Source organism: Pieris napi, chromosome 17, assembly GCF_905475465.1.
Source record: "Pieris napi chromosome 17, ilPieNapi1.2, whole genome shotgun sequence".
In the NCBI taxonomy this organism is placed as follows: domain Eukaryota; kingdom Metazoa; phylum Arthropoda; class Insecta; order Lepidoptera; family Pieridae; genus Pieris; species Pieris napi.
In genome coordinates this window covers 8,767,234-8,788,241 of record NC_062250.1, presented here as the reverse complement: position 1 = coordinate 8,788,241, position 21,008 = coordinate 8,767,234, and the positions used below count along the sequence as shown (strand labels likewise).

Sequence of the window (21,008 nt, the reverse complement as noted above, 5' to 3'; positions counted from 1 at the left end):
AACCCTAGAAAGATAATCATATTTTGTAATACGGAAAAGATAATCATGCGTAAAATTTACGCAAGAATTTGAATTAGTTGTAGGTCTAGGTTTAATAGTTTATTTTAATGAATTGTATGTTATTATATATACACATATATTAGAATAATTAAAACTGCAGATAATTTTTTAAACTCCTTTTATTTTTACTTAAAAAAAAGAAAACTTTAAACGTGGTCCGCTACTTCACTGTCGGTGTCCTCACACGGAAGCTCGTCATCACTTTTCATAAGAGCGGCCAGGATTTCGTGTTCGTTGAAATTGATACTCCCCATTGTGATATATATTTGCCTCAATATCTTTAGAAATGAAATTATAATATTAGTTATGATATAAAGTATTAAAACAGTACTAAAACTGTCATATAAGCCAAAATCATAAAAGTCACGATAAAGATAATCATGCGTAATTTTGACTCACGCGGTCATTATATTTCAAAATCGGTGGCACTTACCTTATTGACACTTACGTCACGCGGCAGCTCCCAACGACGAATGAGATGTCCTAAACGCACAGCTATGGATTCGCGCTAATTAGAAAGATAGAGCAATTATTCGAAAACGCATGCGTAAATTTTACGCAGACCATCTTTCCAGGGTTAAGAGCTGTACAGTTTGTAATGCCGTATCGATTTAGTTCACCCTGCTACCGAATTACGCCGTTTATACGAGTATAAACCAAAGTATATAAATATATTTTAGGTTACTTTTATATGCAATTGTCGCGCTCCTAGACAATACTACTATGTTTACACTTAATACAAACCACAGTGGTTTGTTCATTTAACATATCATGATTATATTATATTATTCTGTAAAATAAAATGTTGCTTCACTTGCTTAAAACGATGACACTGGTACTATACGAGACTAAAATGTATAAAAAAAAACAATACATATATAGCACGTAATAAACTTGTTTAATGTGGTGTATCTAATTACAAAAATAACCATTCTTTGTCTCACTTACATTTTATTCTGAGAGATTCGAAAAGAGAATCCTTAGACAGATTATATATTTTATTGTCTCGTAAATTAATGTTATATAATTAATTGGTTTATCAATTAAATGTATAATATTATATCACTAATGTCTAGTCGTGCTAAAGATATGTATGTATTATGTATGTGTAAGTAATTATATAACAAACGGCAATACTTTTAATACTGTGAACGAATTTCAAATGGAATTTATATAAGGAATCCGTGTGAACACCCTGAGCCCTTCGAAAGTTCACTTTTTGTTACATTTGAGGGATCAAGGGATAGAGGGGTCGTTTAATTAAGCTATTAGCTTTTTTGTTATCTCTAAAACTTCCAAAGAGCGAATTAAGTCAGATATATGGGATTTTTATAAAAACAATACATAGAAAAGCACTCACGATGTAATGAAATCATTTTAATTCTATGTAAGAAATATTAGGTCAATTTTATTTCTAACTTTATCAAAATGATCATTTATATAGGTATGCCTATTTAGAACTACGTATCTTTAAAAGCGCGAAACTTAAAGCAAAAAATGTCTGAATGGAGGACCTTTATTTATCGTCAATAGAGTAGCGTCAACAAATAAAATAAATCAAATAGAAGAATAGGTGTTTAGACTTAATCGTTTGCGGTACCGTGGGAAAACAAATACAATAAAAACTATTTACCACTGTTGTACACACGTGGCATAAGATTTATATTATCCTGTCCAGTCACAACATATTTAGTCACACAATTTATTACATTAACTCAAGCAGGTCATAAATCGTCGTAAATTATAGCAATGAGGGCTATTAAAATACTTTATGGCTAACTAAATAAAGATAGAAGGGGAAGTTGATAAAAACCTAACTAAATCTATCGAAATTGTTAAAAAAATATTAATTAGAGTGTAATTATTTGCTGACAATGTCAATATACTCGTATTCTTTTAAAGTAGGATTGTGAAAATAAATGAAGTATTGATTTAATTTTCATTAAATTACTTACGAATAATATTGGTTTGTGTAATCATGTATTGTAGCTGTTACGTGTCCTTTGACAATGTTCATTGCATTGTAAATTTTCATATAATTATGATTTAATAACAGATTCTCGTCGTCTCGATCATACTAAATAGTTATTTAAAAAGTATTTTATGCATTTATATAAAACCTTCATCCTCATATTTATTCAGATCCGTATTTTTCTTGTTAATTAATTTACTTAATATATATCTAAGATATCTAATGTCTCACACATCTGGATAATAATTTAGATTGTAATAAATACAAGGTCTATTTGCATTAGTGGTTTGAAATTTTCTGAACTTCCCTCAACGTTTATAAACATAATCAAAGCAACATTTAGTTGCCAAGTGGATATTGTTCTCGTACCTGGTGGACAGCCGCAGTCACCATAATCCCGTATGCTCCTAGTTACTCTCCAGTGCGGGACCCGAGCCTCCCGTCGAAGCCTCTCCACGAGCGGCTGCTGCGGCTCCAACACCGCGCTACGCAGCGCCCGGTGCTGTTCCTCCAGCAAGCCAAGTCTATCTTGAAGTCCCTGTTGCCTGTATAGGCTGTACCCGCTTGAGATCAGGCTCATAGCACACGCACACCACAACACTGCACAATAAACCCACGGATCCCCCGGGCATCGGTCGCAACTTTCTTTTACGCAATTCTCCTTATTTTCTCTTTCTTCTGTCTTTGGAGGACTCTTGCCCGGAGGCTTCCCTCCCGCTTTGAATATCATGGCTTCAATCGCATCAGGATAACATTCACAGCATCGCAATATCACGCGAACATTGAAATCGTATTGGACTTCGAGGATTTCGCGCAGAGAGGCGATACACCCGTCCCGTGTGACAGTCCGAACGCTACTAACTCGATGAATGAAACGCTTCGAGCTTGAGAGCTTACGAAGATGAACTTTAAAGCTGAGCTTTTGTTGAACGCTTTTGTTTCGTTTTCCTTTTTTAAATAAGTACGTAATGGAATTGAGTTTGCCTTTTACGAATGTGAAATGCTCATTAAGCTCTGCTTTTCTCAGATAAAAATAATTCTCATATACGCTAGCTAAAATTTTTAAGCCGGGTCATATTAATATAACTCACAAAGATCTAATTATTTAGGTTCATTCAAGAGAGACAAACTATATAAAACGGGGATCCAAGACGTTAGAGGCAGTTAAGGGGCTTATTTACTTTTATTTAACTTCAAACGGGAATAAAGATGGGGAACTAACACCATTTTTAACGCAGTCTTGCACTCGATATTATGTTTGAACGTATATTGTAATAGGTATTTTTAAATACTTTTTAGTAAGAGCAATTGAGATATTCGTTTGATTTGCTGTAAATATTCTTTAAAAAAATGTATCTTCTCGTTTAATAGGCAATAAAATGGTATGATTAAAAGGGTTTGAAGAGAGAATGTTGATCCGTCATTGAATGAGTGAATCCGTCATAATAATTACAATATTAACTTAATAAATTAAAAAAAAATCTATTGCTATATAGCAGTTAATATATTAATTTTTAAAAGAAAAGCTACCATATTGAATGAATCTCCAAATGCATCACGCATCATAACGGGTTCATTTGAGAAAATATAAAAAACATGGTGCAGAAAACAAAATATATTTTTTATAAATTGAAGCAAAACCAAGGAAAACGGGTAGTTGTAGAAATGAATTGGGGTTTAGTTAACGAGTGGGGACATCGGGGATAGCAGGAAATTTAAAAGCAAATGAAATAGCTTTGGATTTGCGGGCGCGAGATAAGCGAAATTGTGCTACCCCTATATACGTATAATACAGCGTTTGTATATGTACGTCTATTTCGTATTGGTAATAGGTCTTATTCGTGACAGTATAATTTATCGTAGTATACAACTGGATGCTTTTTAACGTTTAATAAGTCAATTTACAATTGTCTATCAATTAATGGATCTCTTGTGAATATATAATAAACCGCCCCAATCTGAAATACATATTCTTCGCTAGAAAGAAATACAGATATTTTCAATAATTAATTTGGAATTAAAAAATTCATATGTTACTTGCTCAGTAGTATAAAAGTATAATAATAATAATAAATAATCTTTATTTCTTCTCTCACATATACATACAAGGTTATTATGATTAAACTAAGATGATAACATATGGAAGTGTACATGTGAGAGACTGGGCTCTGTAACAGTAGACCTGAGTGACAGATAGCCAGCCTCTCCACCAACGGACCGGAACACGTACAATCAGGTCATTGTCATAAGATACATTAGAAGAAAATAAGTAAGTGCTAAAAGAAAACATTGCAAAGGGAGTCGTAAACATATTTGGTGTGTGTTGTGTGTGTGCGCTCGCGCGCGTTTTTGTCTCTGTGTGTGTGTGTATGTGCGTGTGTGTTTGTGTGTATGTGTGGGCGAGTGGGTGTGTGGGCGAGTGGGTGTGTTACAGAGCAACAGTTATTAAATCTTCTGTTTTCATCATAACTCAACGTCTTCAGCCAATTAGTAGTAACCGTTTTTTTACATTCATATTTAGATAGTCGGTAAATGTAAATTTTTCCATTTAATTTATTGTATAGGTAACATTAAAGTGTTACTATGTCGCAATCTAATGATGATGATTACGATAATGGTGAATTATCGTAATCAGTCCTATAGATTTTCTCTTAATACGTTAGAAACATACAAAATAACAAATCCTTCGTAGATTGATGATAGATTCAAGCGCCAAGATTCTTTGGTTCGAATTGCAGGGCACAGGCGACGGTATCAGTGATATATGTTGAAAATACGGCCATGCAAAGAGCAGCTTCAGGACCCCAATTACATCGGACAAGAAATAAAATAAAGTTTATTGGCACACAAAATACATATGCACGAACACAGTTGAAGATTTTTTTATATTTACTAAATTACTTAATTATTATTACTTGAACAAAATTTATTTTGTTGTTTATTTTAAAAAATAGCAATCTCGCTCTGGTTAAGCGATTCTCGACGAAACTCTGCTATTTATTTTTATTTTGTGTCATTACCATTTTTGCTTAGGTTGACAGAAAAAATCGTGGCATGTCATATACCCAATAATAAGGGCATATAAGACACAGAAGGTATATATATTTATAAGTTCTAAAACAACGTGTATGCGTAAAGTTTTACAATAAAAAATGACAGCAGAATTTTTACACACATACACATCAATTATATTAGAACATGAGCAAGCTAGCAAGGGAAAAATTTAACCAAGCAATATTAAAAAAAAAATAACTTACACTAAATAGAAACTAAAACCTCATTAAGAACACGATAAACAAAGTTACGGAAAATAGAAGATTGTTGTAAAATATATCAATATTTTCATAAATGTTAGTAATTAAGTTGTAAGAGCGAGATAGCCTATTTTCTGGACCATTAAAAGGAGCAGATAAGCGAGCCTTAGATACGTATAGAAGACTTTTAGTTCTAGTAACTCTAGGATTACAAAGAAAGGAAATGAAGAGATAATAATCCAAGATTTAGTTAAAAAAATCCTTTTCGTAAAATATTACAACGTTATCTAATATTTTAACTTAATCCTATCCTAAGAAGCGATAATAAGATTAGCAATGTCGTAGAAAAATCTAAATTAAGAGATCAAACAAAAATAAACTCAACCCACGGAGAGCCACTCCAACTCTATCTAACATTAATTAAATTTGTATGGAATGAAAAAGGCGATGTTTTTAACGATAGAGCCTATTAATCTTTTTAATAGAGTCATTAAAAACCGAGTGGCATCCACAAGCGGCTTGAGGCTGGCGGCAATAGACTTATGCCCTTGTGATCCTGAGGGACGGCGCTCGCCTACACACTACGCAATTAGATAAGTTTTTATAACCATTTAGAAGTTCAAAGTGTCTGGTGGGCGTACTTTTATATAAAGTGATTTGATATCAATAAAATATTACCTCTTTATTTTTGGGACATTCTGAAGTTTGTGTCACCTTTTAGTATTTAGAAAGGTAATAATTGGGTATGATAGAACTCTTCGATATATTGTTTCGGTCTTCTTACGGCCAGGTCTCCTTTTACTGTTATAGCTGTAATCGTGCTTATTAATTAAAAAAAAAAAAAAATCTTATACTCGTGGTAATGGAGTCTGGAGTATCTCGGCGCTTAGCAATGAAGAAGCTATTGGAAGAATTTAACTATGGATTTTAGTATTTATTTATAAATTCTAAAACAACATACTTATACACACAAAATTATAGGAAAAATATTTATTTCAAAATAAAGTTAGTAAACCTTATTAATTTCTTTTATCACGAATAAAACTAATCATAACAATTAAATATACAGTATTTACAATTTACTTAACCTACATAGTAATAATAAAAATAATTAACAATGAATAAAAAGATAATTTAAACAAAATTAAAAAGTTTGGTCCCAGTGGCAGTGTCATTTAACGCTGGCAGCATTTCCTCGCTGTATTGCGAGCTTATTTGTTGAGCGAGGAAAGCTCCAGCTCACCAATACCGGTGACTGGGGTCACCGGTACTATCTACCAGACGCCAACTTAAATATTAAATTATATTACAACATAGAAATTACAAAATAGCAAATAAAAAACACAGTATGGCCAATAAATACCCAGTTACGAAAGAAACATGAAAATCTTAGAACTTTATGTAATACTCAATCAATTATCAAATCATATAAATTGTTTAAAAATTTACTTGGGAGATAGCAGGGAGATAAGATAGGCACATTTCGGGATATAGTATAGCAATTTAAGTCCGATGATTACCTCAACCCGAAACAATTTTAAATACATATTTTAAAATCGAAGCTTTTCCATACACCGTGCGTTGACCTATGGAGTATGTTCTAACTCTATCATTTTGTAGTAGTTGTGCGTTTACGCAATGTGCGCTACGCACAGTGCGTAAAGCTCCAGAGAGCTTTCGGCAATAAAATTATAAGATAAATCCTAAAAGCGTCCCGTTATCGGTATCTAAATGGTCATTTTTAAATTTCCCAAACACCACCACAGATATTACAATTCTTGATTGTAGTACCATAAATGCTTAGAAATTTATCGACTCTCCGCGAAGTTAAATTAACAAAGCTTTTATAAAGCTTACTTGGCCATTGTGTAAAATTAAGTTAATTTGTATCATTTAGATTCCAAGACAGTAAGACGGGTTTTAATGGTCTTTCCATTAGAAGGCTGATAATAAATGGACGAATTTTAACGTTGTTTTTAGAAGTGCCAAATATACATATATACGTATATACGTATATTATATACGCAACGCAATGAAACGCTCAAACCGTCAACCGATTGTGAAGTCGGTATTACAACTTTTAACAAGAAATGTGAGTTTAAGTAAAAAATACTACACTGTTCAAATAGTATAAAGTAAAATAAACGGCTTGACAAAAAGTAACGAACATGAAGAGTTTCTTGTATTTACTATTCATAAAAGGCCATAAGTACCATAAAATCCATGAAACATACAAAATGTATTCCCTTTATATTGAAGCATTAAGCATTTATTTTATTATTTTCAACAGAACAGCATTTAATTTGCATAAAACTCGGTTCTAAAGCCGGCTGTAAAGTGTTGTAAAATGGCGCTCGGTGGCGTTATGTCTCAATATTACTTTAAAACTGCTATTTACATAAGCCTCTGAATATTCTAACATCGTAACAGTGTATCACAATTATTACTTTATATCGCGTTAACCCAACAAAGTTAGGGCTTATTCTCGCAAAAGTTATTTTTAATGGACAACGAAATTATACTAAATATTGCATTTTTATATTATCTGTTATATTCTCTAACACTCTTCCGAGTCACAAATAATTATTTTGATTTGTTTATTTCCCACATAATTATTCTATCTAAACAGTTATAACTAACACAATATAACTACACAATAATACCTACACCGATAATTCCACAATTAAAAATCTCTACATACAAATATAAAAATCTCGTGTCACAATGTTCGCTCCCATACTCCTCCGAAACGGCTCGGCCGATTCTTATGAATTTTTTTATGCATTGAATATGTTAAGAGTCATTGTAATAAGTTTGAGAATCGGCTACTATCTATCTTTCAAACCCCTAAGTGATAAGGGGTGTCCACCCCAAAAGAAATATTTTAATTTTTTGACATTTTTTTTTGTTTTATTTTTTTATGATACAGCATACAAAAATACATACAACGCTTAATTTTCACCCCTCTACAATCAACCCCTTTTTTATTATAGTAGATAGTTAGTTTTTAAAGAATTAAAAAAATGTTTCCTAGAAATAATATACATGGCAAAATAGTTATACCTAGATCTTATAACTAATAACATATCAAGCAGCTCTTGTAAACTCAGCCAGCTTACAGTCATATAGGTCTACCTCGAAAGAAATCAATCTTTCTAGATCATGCAAGGAAGAAACACAGGCCTGTTTAATCCGAAATATATACATTAAGGAGACATTAAATATAGTATACCCATGGTTATGACCTAGGTTAGTAGTGGGTTAATTTCATCCATTGTGCGTTTTAACCCGCGCTTGTACGGCGTAATAAACTCATATTTACGAGTCGTTCAAAAATCGATCAGTGAAACGACACCTAAAAAAATCAGTGGCACTGATTTAGATCTTGGCCTCAGATTTCTGAATATGTTTCATGATCATTTTTAAATCTAATAGGCAAGTAGGTGATCAGCCTCCAGTGCCTGAACACGCCGTCGACTGTTTGGGTCAAAGACATGTCGGTTCCCTCACCATGTTTTCCTTCAACGTTCGAGCAAATGTTAAATGCGCACATAGACAGAAAGTCTATTGGTGCACAGCCGGGGATCGAACCTACGACCTGAGAGATAGACCTACGGTATGAGAGTCGCAGGCGAGCCACTAGGCCAACACTGAAATAAATTTATCAATACAAGACTATAAACAGTTATAGCTATGATATATAAAATAAGAATCATTTTAATATTAATCACACAATATAGGTACTTTCCTTTCTTTTAAGTATCAATGTAACATGTGCGAGTCTTGAAACAGGCATTTTGTGAAAACATATCGTATGGAAAGTTATGTTAATATTTAAAGATAACTTATAACATTACTTAGTTATATCCAAGTCAAAGAAAATCATATACAGAATATGAATGTTTATCTTATTATGAACTGAATATATCGAAACAGAAATATGGTATTTATTCATTACAGTCGAGGTGTGAGCTAGTTAGCGTTAAGTAGGTACGTCGTGACTCGACTCCTACCAAACAGATATCCCACAATATTGCTTTCCAATAAGTACGGCTTAGTGTTCTGAACCAACAAATATAGTATCGTTTATTAGTTTTAACAATGGTTTTCGTATATTGCAAGAAATACGTATGAAGCTCGTTCATCTAGAACTTTTAAAATAAATAAGTAGTTTATATTTTTCAAAGATCTCATTAAGAGAAAATCACTGTCCCTAAAAACAAACATAGCACCGATGTAGCACAAGTTTAATATGAGTCTTACATTATCTGGAGTGGTGAGGAAAATCATAGTGAAGAAGTCGGTACTTTACTCTCTGATTCCGAGTCGGGATTTGGTGCTAATTATAATTTCCGTATTAAATACGTAAAACAGATTAGATTTTGAATTGGGGAGAGTCAGTCTGCACTATATTTCGTTCCTAAATAATGGGGCTTAAGGCCCAAAAATCGTGACATACGTTGTGCTTTAAATATAATAATTGAACCCTTGTTGCCCATAGAGCAGTGTTGGCGTGCGACTCTCATCCCTGAGGTCGTTTGATACCCGGCTATGCCGACTTTCTGTCTGTGCGCATTTAACATTCGCTCGAACGGTGAAGGCAAACATCGTGAGGAAACCGGCTTGCCTCAGACCCAAAGAATCGACGGAGTGTGTCAGGCAGAGGAGGTTGATGGCCTACTTGCCTATTAGGCCCAGACCTAAAACTAAAAAGGTAGCAGAAGCACTAGCACTAGGTTTTTAAACTATTGCATTGATTTTCCAAGAAATTCCGTAACGAAAATAAACCTAACACACGATGACGTAATATATGTGCGTCCAATACGCGTTAGGGCGGGACAGAACGCATACTGTCACACATCGGTCTGGCGTGATCTTAGAGTGAGACAAACGCATACTCCGTATTCACATATCTCTGACGAGATCGGTGACGTAGCGTAAGCGCAGCCGGTGCAGATGGTACGCGTTAGAGTGAGACAGACTATATACGACGTGTTAGTCTGAGTCTGGTAGAGTGGTAAACTGGATTGAATTAATATCAAAGAAAAAACTTGAATTAATATCAAAGAAAAAACTTGAATTAATATCAAAGAAAAAAAATACTGCATAAATAAATAATTATCCCTACTAATATTATAAATGCGAAAGTAACTCTGTCTGTCTGTCTGTCTGTTACCTTTTCACGCCTAAACCGCTGAACCGATTTTGATGAATTTTGGTATAGAGATAGATGGAACCTTGGGAAAGGACATAGGGTACTTTTTATCCAGATCCCGATCCCGATCCCGGAATTATACGGGTGGAAACGCAGAGTGCAGTTGTGTATCGTATATCCCTACTAAATGAATTTTGGTATAGAGATAGATGGAACCTTGGAAAAGGACAAAGGCAACCTTTTATCCCGATCCCGTAATTATGCGAGTGATAGATAACGCAGGGTGCAGTTATGTATCGTATATGCCTACTAAATGAATTTTGGTATAGAGATAGATGGAACCTTGGGGAAAGACATAGACAGTCTGTCTGTTTCGTTTTCACGCCTAAACCGCTGAACCGATTTTGATGAATTTTGGTATAGAGATAGATGGAACCTTGGGAAAGGACATCTTTACTTTTTATCCCGATCCCGATCCCGGAATTATGCGGGTGAAAACGCGGGGTGCAGTTATGTATCGCATAATTCAAATACTCCTAGCCAGCTTTTAGAATACTTTCTGCCTGACATGTCCATCAGGCCCATCGGCCTATACACTATGAATGTGTGAGTGTGACGATGCATGGTGTGGTGTGGCGGAGCTGGCGGGCGCGGGCGCGCTGCGCGGCGCGGCGGCAAAGACGTGCGGGGGACGCGGATGGCTCGGTGGGAGGAGTGTAGATCACAAAGTATGCTTACCCGAACGGGCAGACGTCGTTGGCGGACGCATGCGATATCTACAATTTTGAGCTGCAACGTATTCGCTTTCTTTACGTTTTCATTGGTGTTTAGGGTTTCTTGGATAAGCATTTTGTGTTATTTACTTAGTTGTTTTGGTTGTTATTGTTAGTTTAGCATAAGTTAGTAGTAGGTAGAATTATAGTTAATAGGTAAAATAAATACTTTAATTCATTTTTTAGGATAGGTGTAAAATTGTAGTAGATTAGTAGGCAGGTTTTTTTAAGTTTTTTCACATTTAGTAAGTAGTTACGGTACCTAAGAAGGTCAGCATAGTTTTTATTGAGTATTAATAGGTAAGTAATGTTGTTTTGTGAATAAAATAGTTCCAGTAGTTTCGCATATAATTTTATCGATTCATTTTGTTTTTATTCCATGTGGATAGTATATTTTTTTTAACATTTAGTTTTAGTTTAGCAATTCGTTTTGTTTTTGTTTTATTTCATGTGTATAAGTACCTACCTTAAGTATAGTTTCGTACTCAGTACCTTTAACTAAATTTTTTTGTCAGCTAAAGAATTTTTTTTTGCATAAGTACTTACCTGTTTTTATTACTTTAGGTAGGTAACTGGTTAAGTAATATGCCTCGCAAGCGTAAATCTAATTTAGCGCGTAGCTCTAAAAGAGCTCGAACTGCGCAAGTAGCTAGATCCCAAGAATCTGAGGAGCAGACTCAGGCCCGGCAGATTTTAGATGCTGAGCGACACGCAACGCAAAGAGCTGCCGAGACCTATGAACAAACTCAGGCCCGGCAGATTTTAGATGCTGAGCGACACGCAACGCAAAGAGCTGCCGAGACCTATGAACAAACTCAGGCCCGGCAGATTTTAGATGCTGAGCGACACGCAACGCAAAGAGCTGCCGAGACCTATGAACAGACTCAGGCCCGGCAGATTTTAGATGCTGAGCGACACGCAACGCAAAGAGCTGCCGAAACCTATGAACAGACTCAGGCCCGGCAGATTTTAGATGCTGAGCGACACGCATCATTGATAGCTGCAGAGATGCCAGAAGAATCCCAAAGACGACGTGTGTTAAATGCTGAACGGCAGTCAGAAAGGAGAAATGCGTTTACAATGTATACATGGGGAGCATTCCACAATGCTGCTTTTGATTATGACCCATCGATTGAGTATAATAACCATCGATTACTTCTCATAGGTGGAATGGATAAAAAATGTATACATTGTGAAGCACTCAAGTGGAAAGAAGAAACTCCGGGTATGTGTTGTTCTGGTGGCAAGGTTTCAATTCCAATACTTGGAGAACCAGAGGAACCATTGAAGTCTTTACTTTTAGGTGATAACAACGAATCGCGGCGTTTTTTAATCAAAATAAGGAAATATAATTCATGCTTTCAAATGACGTCATTTGGTGTAGAAAATGAGGTGGTTATGCCTGGGTTTTCATCTACTTTTACAATCCAAGGTCAAATCTATCATAGGATTGGTTCTTTGCTTCCTACAAATAATGAGCAACCAAAATTTTTACAGATTTATTTTATGGGAAATGAAAACGACGAGGTTGACCGCAGGTGTCAAAACATTCAATTAGTAGAAAAGGATATTGTCTTAAAGATTCAGAGAATGTTGCATGAACATAACCGCCTAATAAACACTTTCACAACAGCCTTAGAAAGAATGCCGGGAGATGATTATAAGTTGGTGATTCACCCAGATCGTACACCAAGTGGGGAACACGAAAGACGATATAATGCACCTTTAATAAATGAAGTCGCAGCCATGGTTTGTGGTGAACAGTTTGCTTCCCGTGATATAGTTTTACATGCCCGTGATAACACACTAACTAGGGTGCCGGATACACATAAATTTTACGATGCGTTACAATATCCGCTAATATTTAGCAAAGGGCAAGAAGGGTATCACTTTCAAATTCCACAAGTCGATCCTGTAACTGGCCTGCCCTTGCCTAACAAAAAGGTATCATGTATGGACTTTTATGCCTTTCATATCATGATTAGAGAAAATGATTTTAATATTATATCACGATGCAGGCAACTGGCCAATCAGTTTTATGTTGATATGTACGTTAAGGTAGAAAGTGAACGATTACGATACATAACATTAAATCAAACTAAATTAAGAGCAGAAAATTATATCCACCTTCAAGACGCAGTAGCGAATGACGCTAATCTAAATCCAAATGATATTGGTAGAATGATAATTTTACCGTCTTCATTTGTAAATAGTCCGAGGTACTTACACGAATATACTCAGGATGCGTTTGCTTATGTACGTACATATGGTCGCCCTGACTTATTCGTTACGTTTACTTGCAACCCAGCATGGCCGGAAATAGTAAATGAATTAATGCCGGGTCAAAGCGCGATTGATAGGCATGATGTAGTCGCAAGAGTTTTTAGGTTGAAAGTTAAAAAACTTATGTCTGTTATTTCCAAAGGCAGAATATTTGGAGAAGTGATCTGCTTTATGTATTCCATAGAGTGGCAGAAGCGTGGCCTACCACATGTCCACATATTATTGTGGTTAAAAGACAAGTTGAGACCCGATCAAATTGATAATATTATCAGCGCAGAAATACCCGATCCAAGCACTGACAAGACACTTCATGATATTATAGTTAAAAACATGATTCATGGTCCATGTGGACCTGAAAATCCTCAGTGCCCTTGCATGAAAGATGGAAAATGCACAAAGAAATTTCCTCGCAAATTACACAAAGACACTGTCCACAGTGAAAACGGATACCCACTCTATCGTAGAAGAGCACCAGCAGACGGAGGTCGAACGGCATCTGTGAAACTACGAAATGGGAGTTACGTCACTATTGATAATAGTTGGGTGGTCCCTTATTCCGCTATTCTATTAAAAATATTTAACGCCCATATAAATGTTGAGGCTTGCAGTTCAGTGCGCGCTATCAAATATATCTGCAAATATATTAACAAAGGCAGTGACCAAGCTATTTTCAATTTTAGGAGCACAGAGCTTGCAAATCGCGTAAATGAAGTACATACATATCAATCTGGTCGTTATGTTAGCAGCAACGAAGCCGTGTGGCGGTTATTAGGGTTCCCGTTGCACGAAAGGCACCCCACCGTTACACATCTAAGTGTACACTTAGAGAACGGTGAACGAGTTTATTTTACAGAAGATAATTTCCACGAGCGACTATCTACTCGACCAAAAACCACCCTTACAGCTTTTTTTGAACTTTGCATAAGAGATGAGTTTGCAAGAACTCTTATGTATGCTGAGGTACCGAGATATTACACATGGGACGCAACCAGAAAAACTTGGAAACGCCGAATTCAAGGAACTTCGGTTCAGAACTGGCCTGGTGTCAAATCTGGAGATGCCTTAGGACGGGTTTACACAGTCCATGTTACTAACATGGAATGTTTTTGTTTAAGGATGCTTCTACACCATGTGCGTGGGCCAACCTCTTTCAATGATCTCAAAAAATACAACAATCAAGAATTTTCAACATTTCGAGAGGCATGTGAGGCAAGAGGATTATTGGAGGATGACAATCATTGGAATATAACACTGGAAGAGGCTGCACAATGTAGATCAGCGGCCAAGGTGAGAATGCTTTTTGCTATACTAATAGCGACATGTGGGCTTTCAAACCCTCAACAACTGTGGGAAAGGTACAAAATTCAAATGGCCGACGATATTTTACACAGAGTACAACATCATAATCCAAACGTTACATACAATGATTTCATTTTTAATGAAGCCCTAACAAAGATAGAAGACCAAGTCATAACTATAACTGGGAAAGATTTGTCAGATTTTGGGTTGAGCAGGCCGCAAAGAACTGGGGAAGTTTGCAGTGATATAATAAGAGAATTGAGTTACGATGCTGCTTCTTTACAACAACAAATAACTGAGTCTGTTCCGCGTCTAAACCCAGAACAAAGATTAGTTTTTGAGAATGTTGTGCAAAAAATCGAAAGTGGCGAAGGTGGTTTATTCTTTTTGGATGCGCCAGGAGGCACGGGTAAAACATTTCTTTTAAATTTACTTTTAGCCCAAATTCGTAAAGATAAAGGAGTTGCTGTTGCTGTAGCTTCTTCTGGAATAGCAGCTACGTTACTTAATGGTGGCCGAACGGCACATTCAGTACTTAAACTGCCATTGAACTTAGCTCATAAGGAAATGCCAGTTTGTAACATTACTAAAAATAGTGACCGTGGACGAATGTTACAGCAATGTAAGCTGTTGGTTTGGGATGAATGTACCATGTCCCACAAAAGAGCGATAGAAGCACTAGATCGGACCATAAAAGATATTAAGAGTAACCAAAGTATCATGGGTGGTATGGTGGTACTTTTAGCTGGCGATTTTAGACAGACTCTACCGGTAATTACTAGAGGCACGCCGGCAGATGAAATAAATGCATGTTTAAAAGCGTCTCCATTATGGGTGCATGTAAAAAATTTTTGTCTGACTACAAATATGCGAGTACAACTGCACAGTGATACACAATTGGTGCAATATGCGGATGCTCTTCTGAAAATCGGAGAAGACCGTATGGAAACAAATAGTGACGGAATGATTACATTGAATCGTGAATTTTGTAATGTTGTCTGTAACATGGATGACTTAAAGAACAACGTCTATCCCGATCTTGCAACCAATATGAAGAACAGACAATGGCTGTGCGAAAGGGCAATTTTAGCACCGACAAACGAAGTAGTGGGGCAGATCAACGAACAAATCATGTCAGATGTGGAAGGTGATTTTGTTGAGTATCTGTCCGTAGACAATGTCATGGACACTGAGCAAGTGACATCGTTCCCTGTAGAATTTCTTAACTCCTTAGAATTATCGGGGGTGCCTTCCCATAAGTTGAGGCTAAAAGTAGGTGTCCCGGTCCTGTTGATGCGAAATCTTGACGCACCAAGAATGTGTAATGGCACACGTCTACAAATTACACACCTGGGACGCAATATTGTGAGAGCAATAATTATGACAGGAACAGCAAAGGGAGAAGAAGTGTTAATTCCCCGTATTCCAATAATCCCTACCGATTTGCCATTCCAATTCAAAAGAGTACAATTTCCCCTGAAAGCAGCATTCGCTATGACGATAAACAAAGCTCAAGGACAGACACTCAAAGTAGCTGGTGTTCATTTAGAAAAAAACTGTTTCTCCCATGGGCAACTGTATGTGGCGTGCTCACGAGTATCGAGTCCACAAAACCTGCATGTTTTGACCAAAGAAGGAAAAACAAAAAATGTCGTATACAAAAACGTATTAAACTAAGTTAAGTCAGGGATCAGGGTCAGGAAAAGTCTACCTATGTTAATCTCAATAATTAAATGTGCCGGCTTCATTAGAATCGTTTCATTATAGTTTCAGAGCCTATTCAGTCCAAACAAATTTACACGAAGTAGTAGTTCTACGCAGACGAAGTCGCGGGTAACAGCTAGTAATTGCATAAGTTGATAAAAATTCATAAACGCGGCAGTCTCCGAGTGCCACACGTTTTTTTTGTAATTTTTTTGTTCATTGGGTGATTACGGAAATATATATTTACTAAACAGAGCGGCAGAAAGATAAAGTGCAGGATCAACTTCAGTTAGACCAATTATTAACACTCCTATTATCTTCTACCGCAAGATTATATCGTAAATATGTTACATTTTCATTTTTTTGATATGTCAATTACAGGTACCCAATCACATCCCCCACGTTCGAGAGCCGTTAACTTGTCGTTAGCAAATTGTGTGACAAGTTCTGTTATACATGAAATGTTGTATTAATGGGACTTTTAACTTTATCTGCATTTAAGTCAGTAAGATACTTTTTATTTAAATAAAGTATTATAAGTTTAGGACTAAAGCTCAATGTAATTTTTTTAATTTAGTTTTTTAACTTAATAATAAAAAAAATATATTATTAAGTTAAATTTTATGCTATAATCGTCACCTAACAAATTAATATTAATAATTAATATTTTAAAATAAATTCGGAGTAGGAGCCACAAAGCAAAGCTTAATGCTTACAACCCGACACACCAAATTCAGAGAATTGAACTTTTGCATTTGTGATTTGTGTTTTTTATAGTAGGTACCCTGAAAACTGGCGTTTAATATTTTGTTAGCAACCGTTATTATAGTAGTTGTTAAATATTAAATTCAGTACAAAAAATTCAAATGGTATGGTTGGAATGGAATATCAGTGGCTAGCTATTTCAGAATGTGTGTCTGCCTCTTTTTTGTCAAAATTATGTTTTTTTTTATAAGCAACATAAACAACTATTTTTATGCGGTCGTTCGCAGGGTTTTCAGCCAGCAAAATATGATATAGTATAACTGTATTTTTTATTTTTAAGGGGGTGTCAATTGCTACTATGGTGGCCGACGTGGTCCTTAATATTCCCTATATTCCGACACGTCCCTAGCTAATACATTTACACCTTTCTCGGGAATCACAATATTTATTAGTGTATATAAATGTAATCACAATATGTATAACCGTATAAAAATTTGTATTTTTGTTTTTATCGCGTTTATTCTATGAACAAAAAACAAAGAAACACACAATAAACACGTATTCACACACACACAACATTAAATATAACATAGGAAACCACTTGGCAGCAATCATATCTCTTCATAAACATATCTATAGAAGGTTCTATAACCTAGTATTCTTTCTATATCTTTATCTGATTGCCTCTATTCTAACACCTGATAATTTGCGGTACCTAATAAATGTAAATAATCATTTATCTCTTATATAAAAACGATATTGTATTGTTTGTATGTATTACAAATTACATTATGTAAGTCACAAGTGTACAAGTTGGATAGCAAGTTTGCGACGTGATATACGTGCGAGTTGATACACGACGTCTGCCACTTTGCTTATACAGATGTTACGAGTATGAAGCAACGACAAACTTTACGTAGAAGATGGGAAATCGCTGCCGAATATTCTGAAATAGCTAGCCTATGATTTTGAAAATCTGGCCGAAATATACTAAATGAGAAAGATTTGTATTCTTATATCTATCTAAGGAATAAAATCTATAAAATGATTTCAAGTCCAGGTTTCGGAAGCCGGGCCATTGCTAGAAGTAACTAAACTGTCAGCTGCTGTCAGTAATTAAAGGTTATTTATTAGTGGAATATAAAAAATTGTATACATCGCGTAATCAAATTGTTTAAAACCAAAATTCTAATGGAGCATGGCGTACCTCGTGTCTGTTTAATTGACTCTTCAAAAGAAAGTAAAAACCTTCTGAGCCAAATATGCCATTGAGGAAATGTTAAAATGAAGCATACAGTTCATATAAACTTGATACTATTTCTGTTGGTAAACCCGTGTAATACTTGTATGAATAGCGATAACTTTATATAAGAGTTAAGAGTTAAAAATGACATACTGAAAAACAAGTAGACAATTAATTAACGGAAGACTTTATATCTTTCAAAAAAGATATCGTTAGAATAAACATTTAATGACACTAAATCAATACCTTAACACATTCTACCACACATGCTTCAGTTACACACACACCTTCCAATTCTTAAAAGACCGACAACATTCTCGCGAGCCCTCTGACATTGAGTGTGTCCATGGGCACCACTTAACATCTGATGAGCCTCCTAGCCGTTTGGTTTAAAAAAAAACAACACACACATGCATTATCTCTGTATATGTTATGGTTTACTCTGTAAACCTTTAAATTGGCGTTTTATTTAAAATTTATATTGTATTATAGTTAAGTAAGTTGTAAATAAATAATATAAATTTGTGATCTGTCATCTCGAAACATCAAGTTATGCGTATATCTATTATAATATTATTTAAACTTTATAAAATCAATTATAACCAAATTTGGACACAGTGATTTGATCAGACATCAAACCAATTTAAAGGGATCGAATAATTTAAATGTTGAGGCCAAGTTGGGACTCAATTGTTGGTAAATAGTTTGTGTAATTGCCGCCTCAGTTATCGGACATGTTGTTAATCGACTGTTTGGAAATTAATTGATATCTAGCAAGCTGTTGGAATCAAATGAGCACCGGCTGTGCTTTACCACGGCTTGTCTTGGTAGATATAGCTATCTATTGAGTTGTATATGCCGTAGCTCAATAGACTTGGCGCGTATTTTCTAAAGGTAGTTTTTGAGCTGCTCATCGAAGTATTTCCGAACTGATATTACTTAGGGTCCTTTAAAAAAGACCAATGCTTACACATGCCTTCTGACAAGGCGGTAGTATTATTTAACATTAGATTCACATCTAAAAATCTATGTTCCATATCAATTTCGATCGGGAACAGATAATATCAAATAAAAATAAGGTTATTTTAAATAAAATTTTTGTGTTTACAGCCAGTTTTGAATATGTTTGCAGCCTTGCGATTCTATAACTCACTTTTCGAACTCTCACAGCGGTATTCGCAGCGGTGGTTGCGCTCAAATCAGTCGTGAAGCAGTCATTTTACGATTTGGCATCTGATATCTAATAAGGAAGGAGGGAGGGACTGATTTGAGCGCAACCGCCATTGCGAAAACCGCTGTAAGAGTTCAAAAAGTGAGTTACAGAATCGCAAGACAGAACGCATTTCCTAAAGTGACTTCGATAAATAATTGATACTTATTTTAATAATTGTAACTTTAAATTAGGATAAACAAATTGCGTTGTGTGTGTAAACAATCACCTATAAAACAACAATATTCAAAACAAACATTGATTTATATCTTTACCACTTTTCCCGAAGAGGTAGGCACAGAACAAGGATCTCTACTTGCTACAGTCCTGACATACGTCTCTCGCTTCCTTCATTGAGTCCATTCACATTCATGAGATTCACTATGCATGCTAGGTAGGTACGTAGTATTTGTTCAACGTATCTACTAAAGCCCAATTCACCAGTAAACTTCACCAGTCTAAATAAATCCTATATAATGGCAAATATGTGAAGGATATAAAACAAACCCAATTAATTTGATAAATCTGCATAAAACTTTGATTTCCCCTGACATCGGTTGTGCCGCAAACTTCCCATTTAACTGCCACTCCCTGTATCTTTACTTTGAAACAGCTTTAATATTTAAAACACTGTAGTAGATTTAAATTATAAAAACCATCTTCGTTAATGTTAAGAACCGTTTACACAGATTTAATGATATATCGAATAGGCCGTAGTTGGTATTTTTTTTATATTTACACATATGTTTACAGACACAATGTGGTAAACGTTCATAGATTAAAACGTATTAAAATATGATAAATTTATACACCTTAACTTAAGACAAGTTTAATATTAAGATTTAAAATTATTATGAAAGAATGATTCCATCATGATCGTAGAACAATGTCGGATTTGTAAAAAATCCAAAATCCACTTTTTATCATATTTGGATACTACATTGCCTAAATATTACGTCTACATTAAAATAAAAGTTCTATGTGTTTAAAATTTCAAATTAATCAGTCGGTAAAGTGACGGCATTGATAGAAACATGTGATTTTTCTAGAAAACTATGTAATGTAATGTTATTATTTTTGTTTTGTTTCAAAAAAAACCTTTTGTTTGTTTGTTTGCTAATTTTCATAATAACAGAATATGAATTAAAATAGTTATGTCAAAAACTAAAATGGTTATATTATTTTGAAATGGCCTGTAAAGTTTACTATTTGTCAGATCCGTCACTATTCTACGACGATGACGATTCTTCTTGAATGTATTGGCCTAGTGGCTACACATACGACTCTCTTCCCTGAGGTTGTAGGACTTTCTTTGTGCAAGAAGGGAAGAATAGGAAGGGATGCCTAAGA

General features: G+C 35.1%; 1 protein-coding gene across 8 annotated transcripts in view; it reads right to left on the bottom strand.

Moving 5' to 3' along the window:
- LOC125057720 (collagen alpha chain CG42342) overlaps positions 1–21,008 on the bottom strand; it is a 334,531-nt gene that overhangs the window by 185,894 nt on the left and 127,629 nt on the right. For 7 of the 8 annotated variants that reach the window (XM_047661554.1, XM_047661559.1, XM_047661561.1 and 4 more), the window contains exon 1: positions 2,402–2,902. The exons of the other annotated variant lie outside the window; for it this stretch is intronic. In XM_047661554.1, coding sequence (XP_047517510.1) covers positions 2,402–2,762 — 361 coding nt within the window. In that variant the 5' untranslated portion in view covers positions 2,763–2,902. Of the gene's footprint in view, positions 1–2,401; positions 2,903–21,008 lie in introns of those variants that run through there. 8 annotated transcript variants of the gene reach the window in all.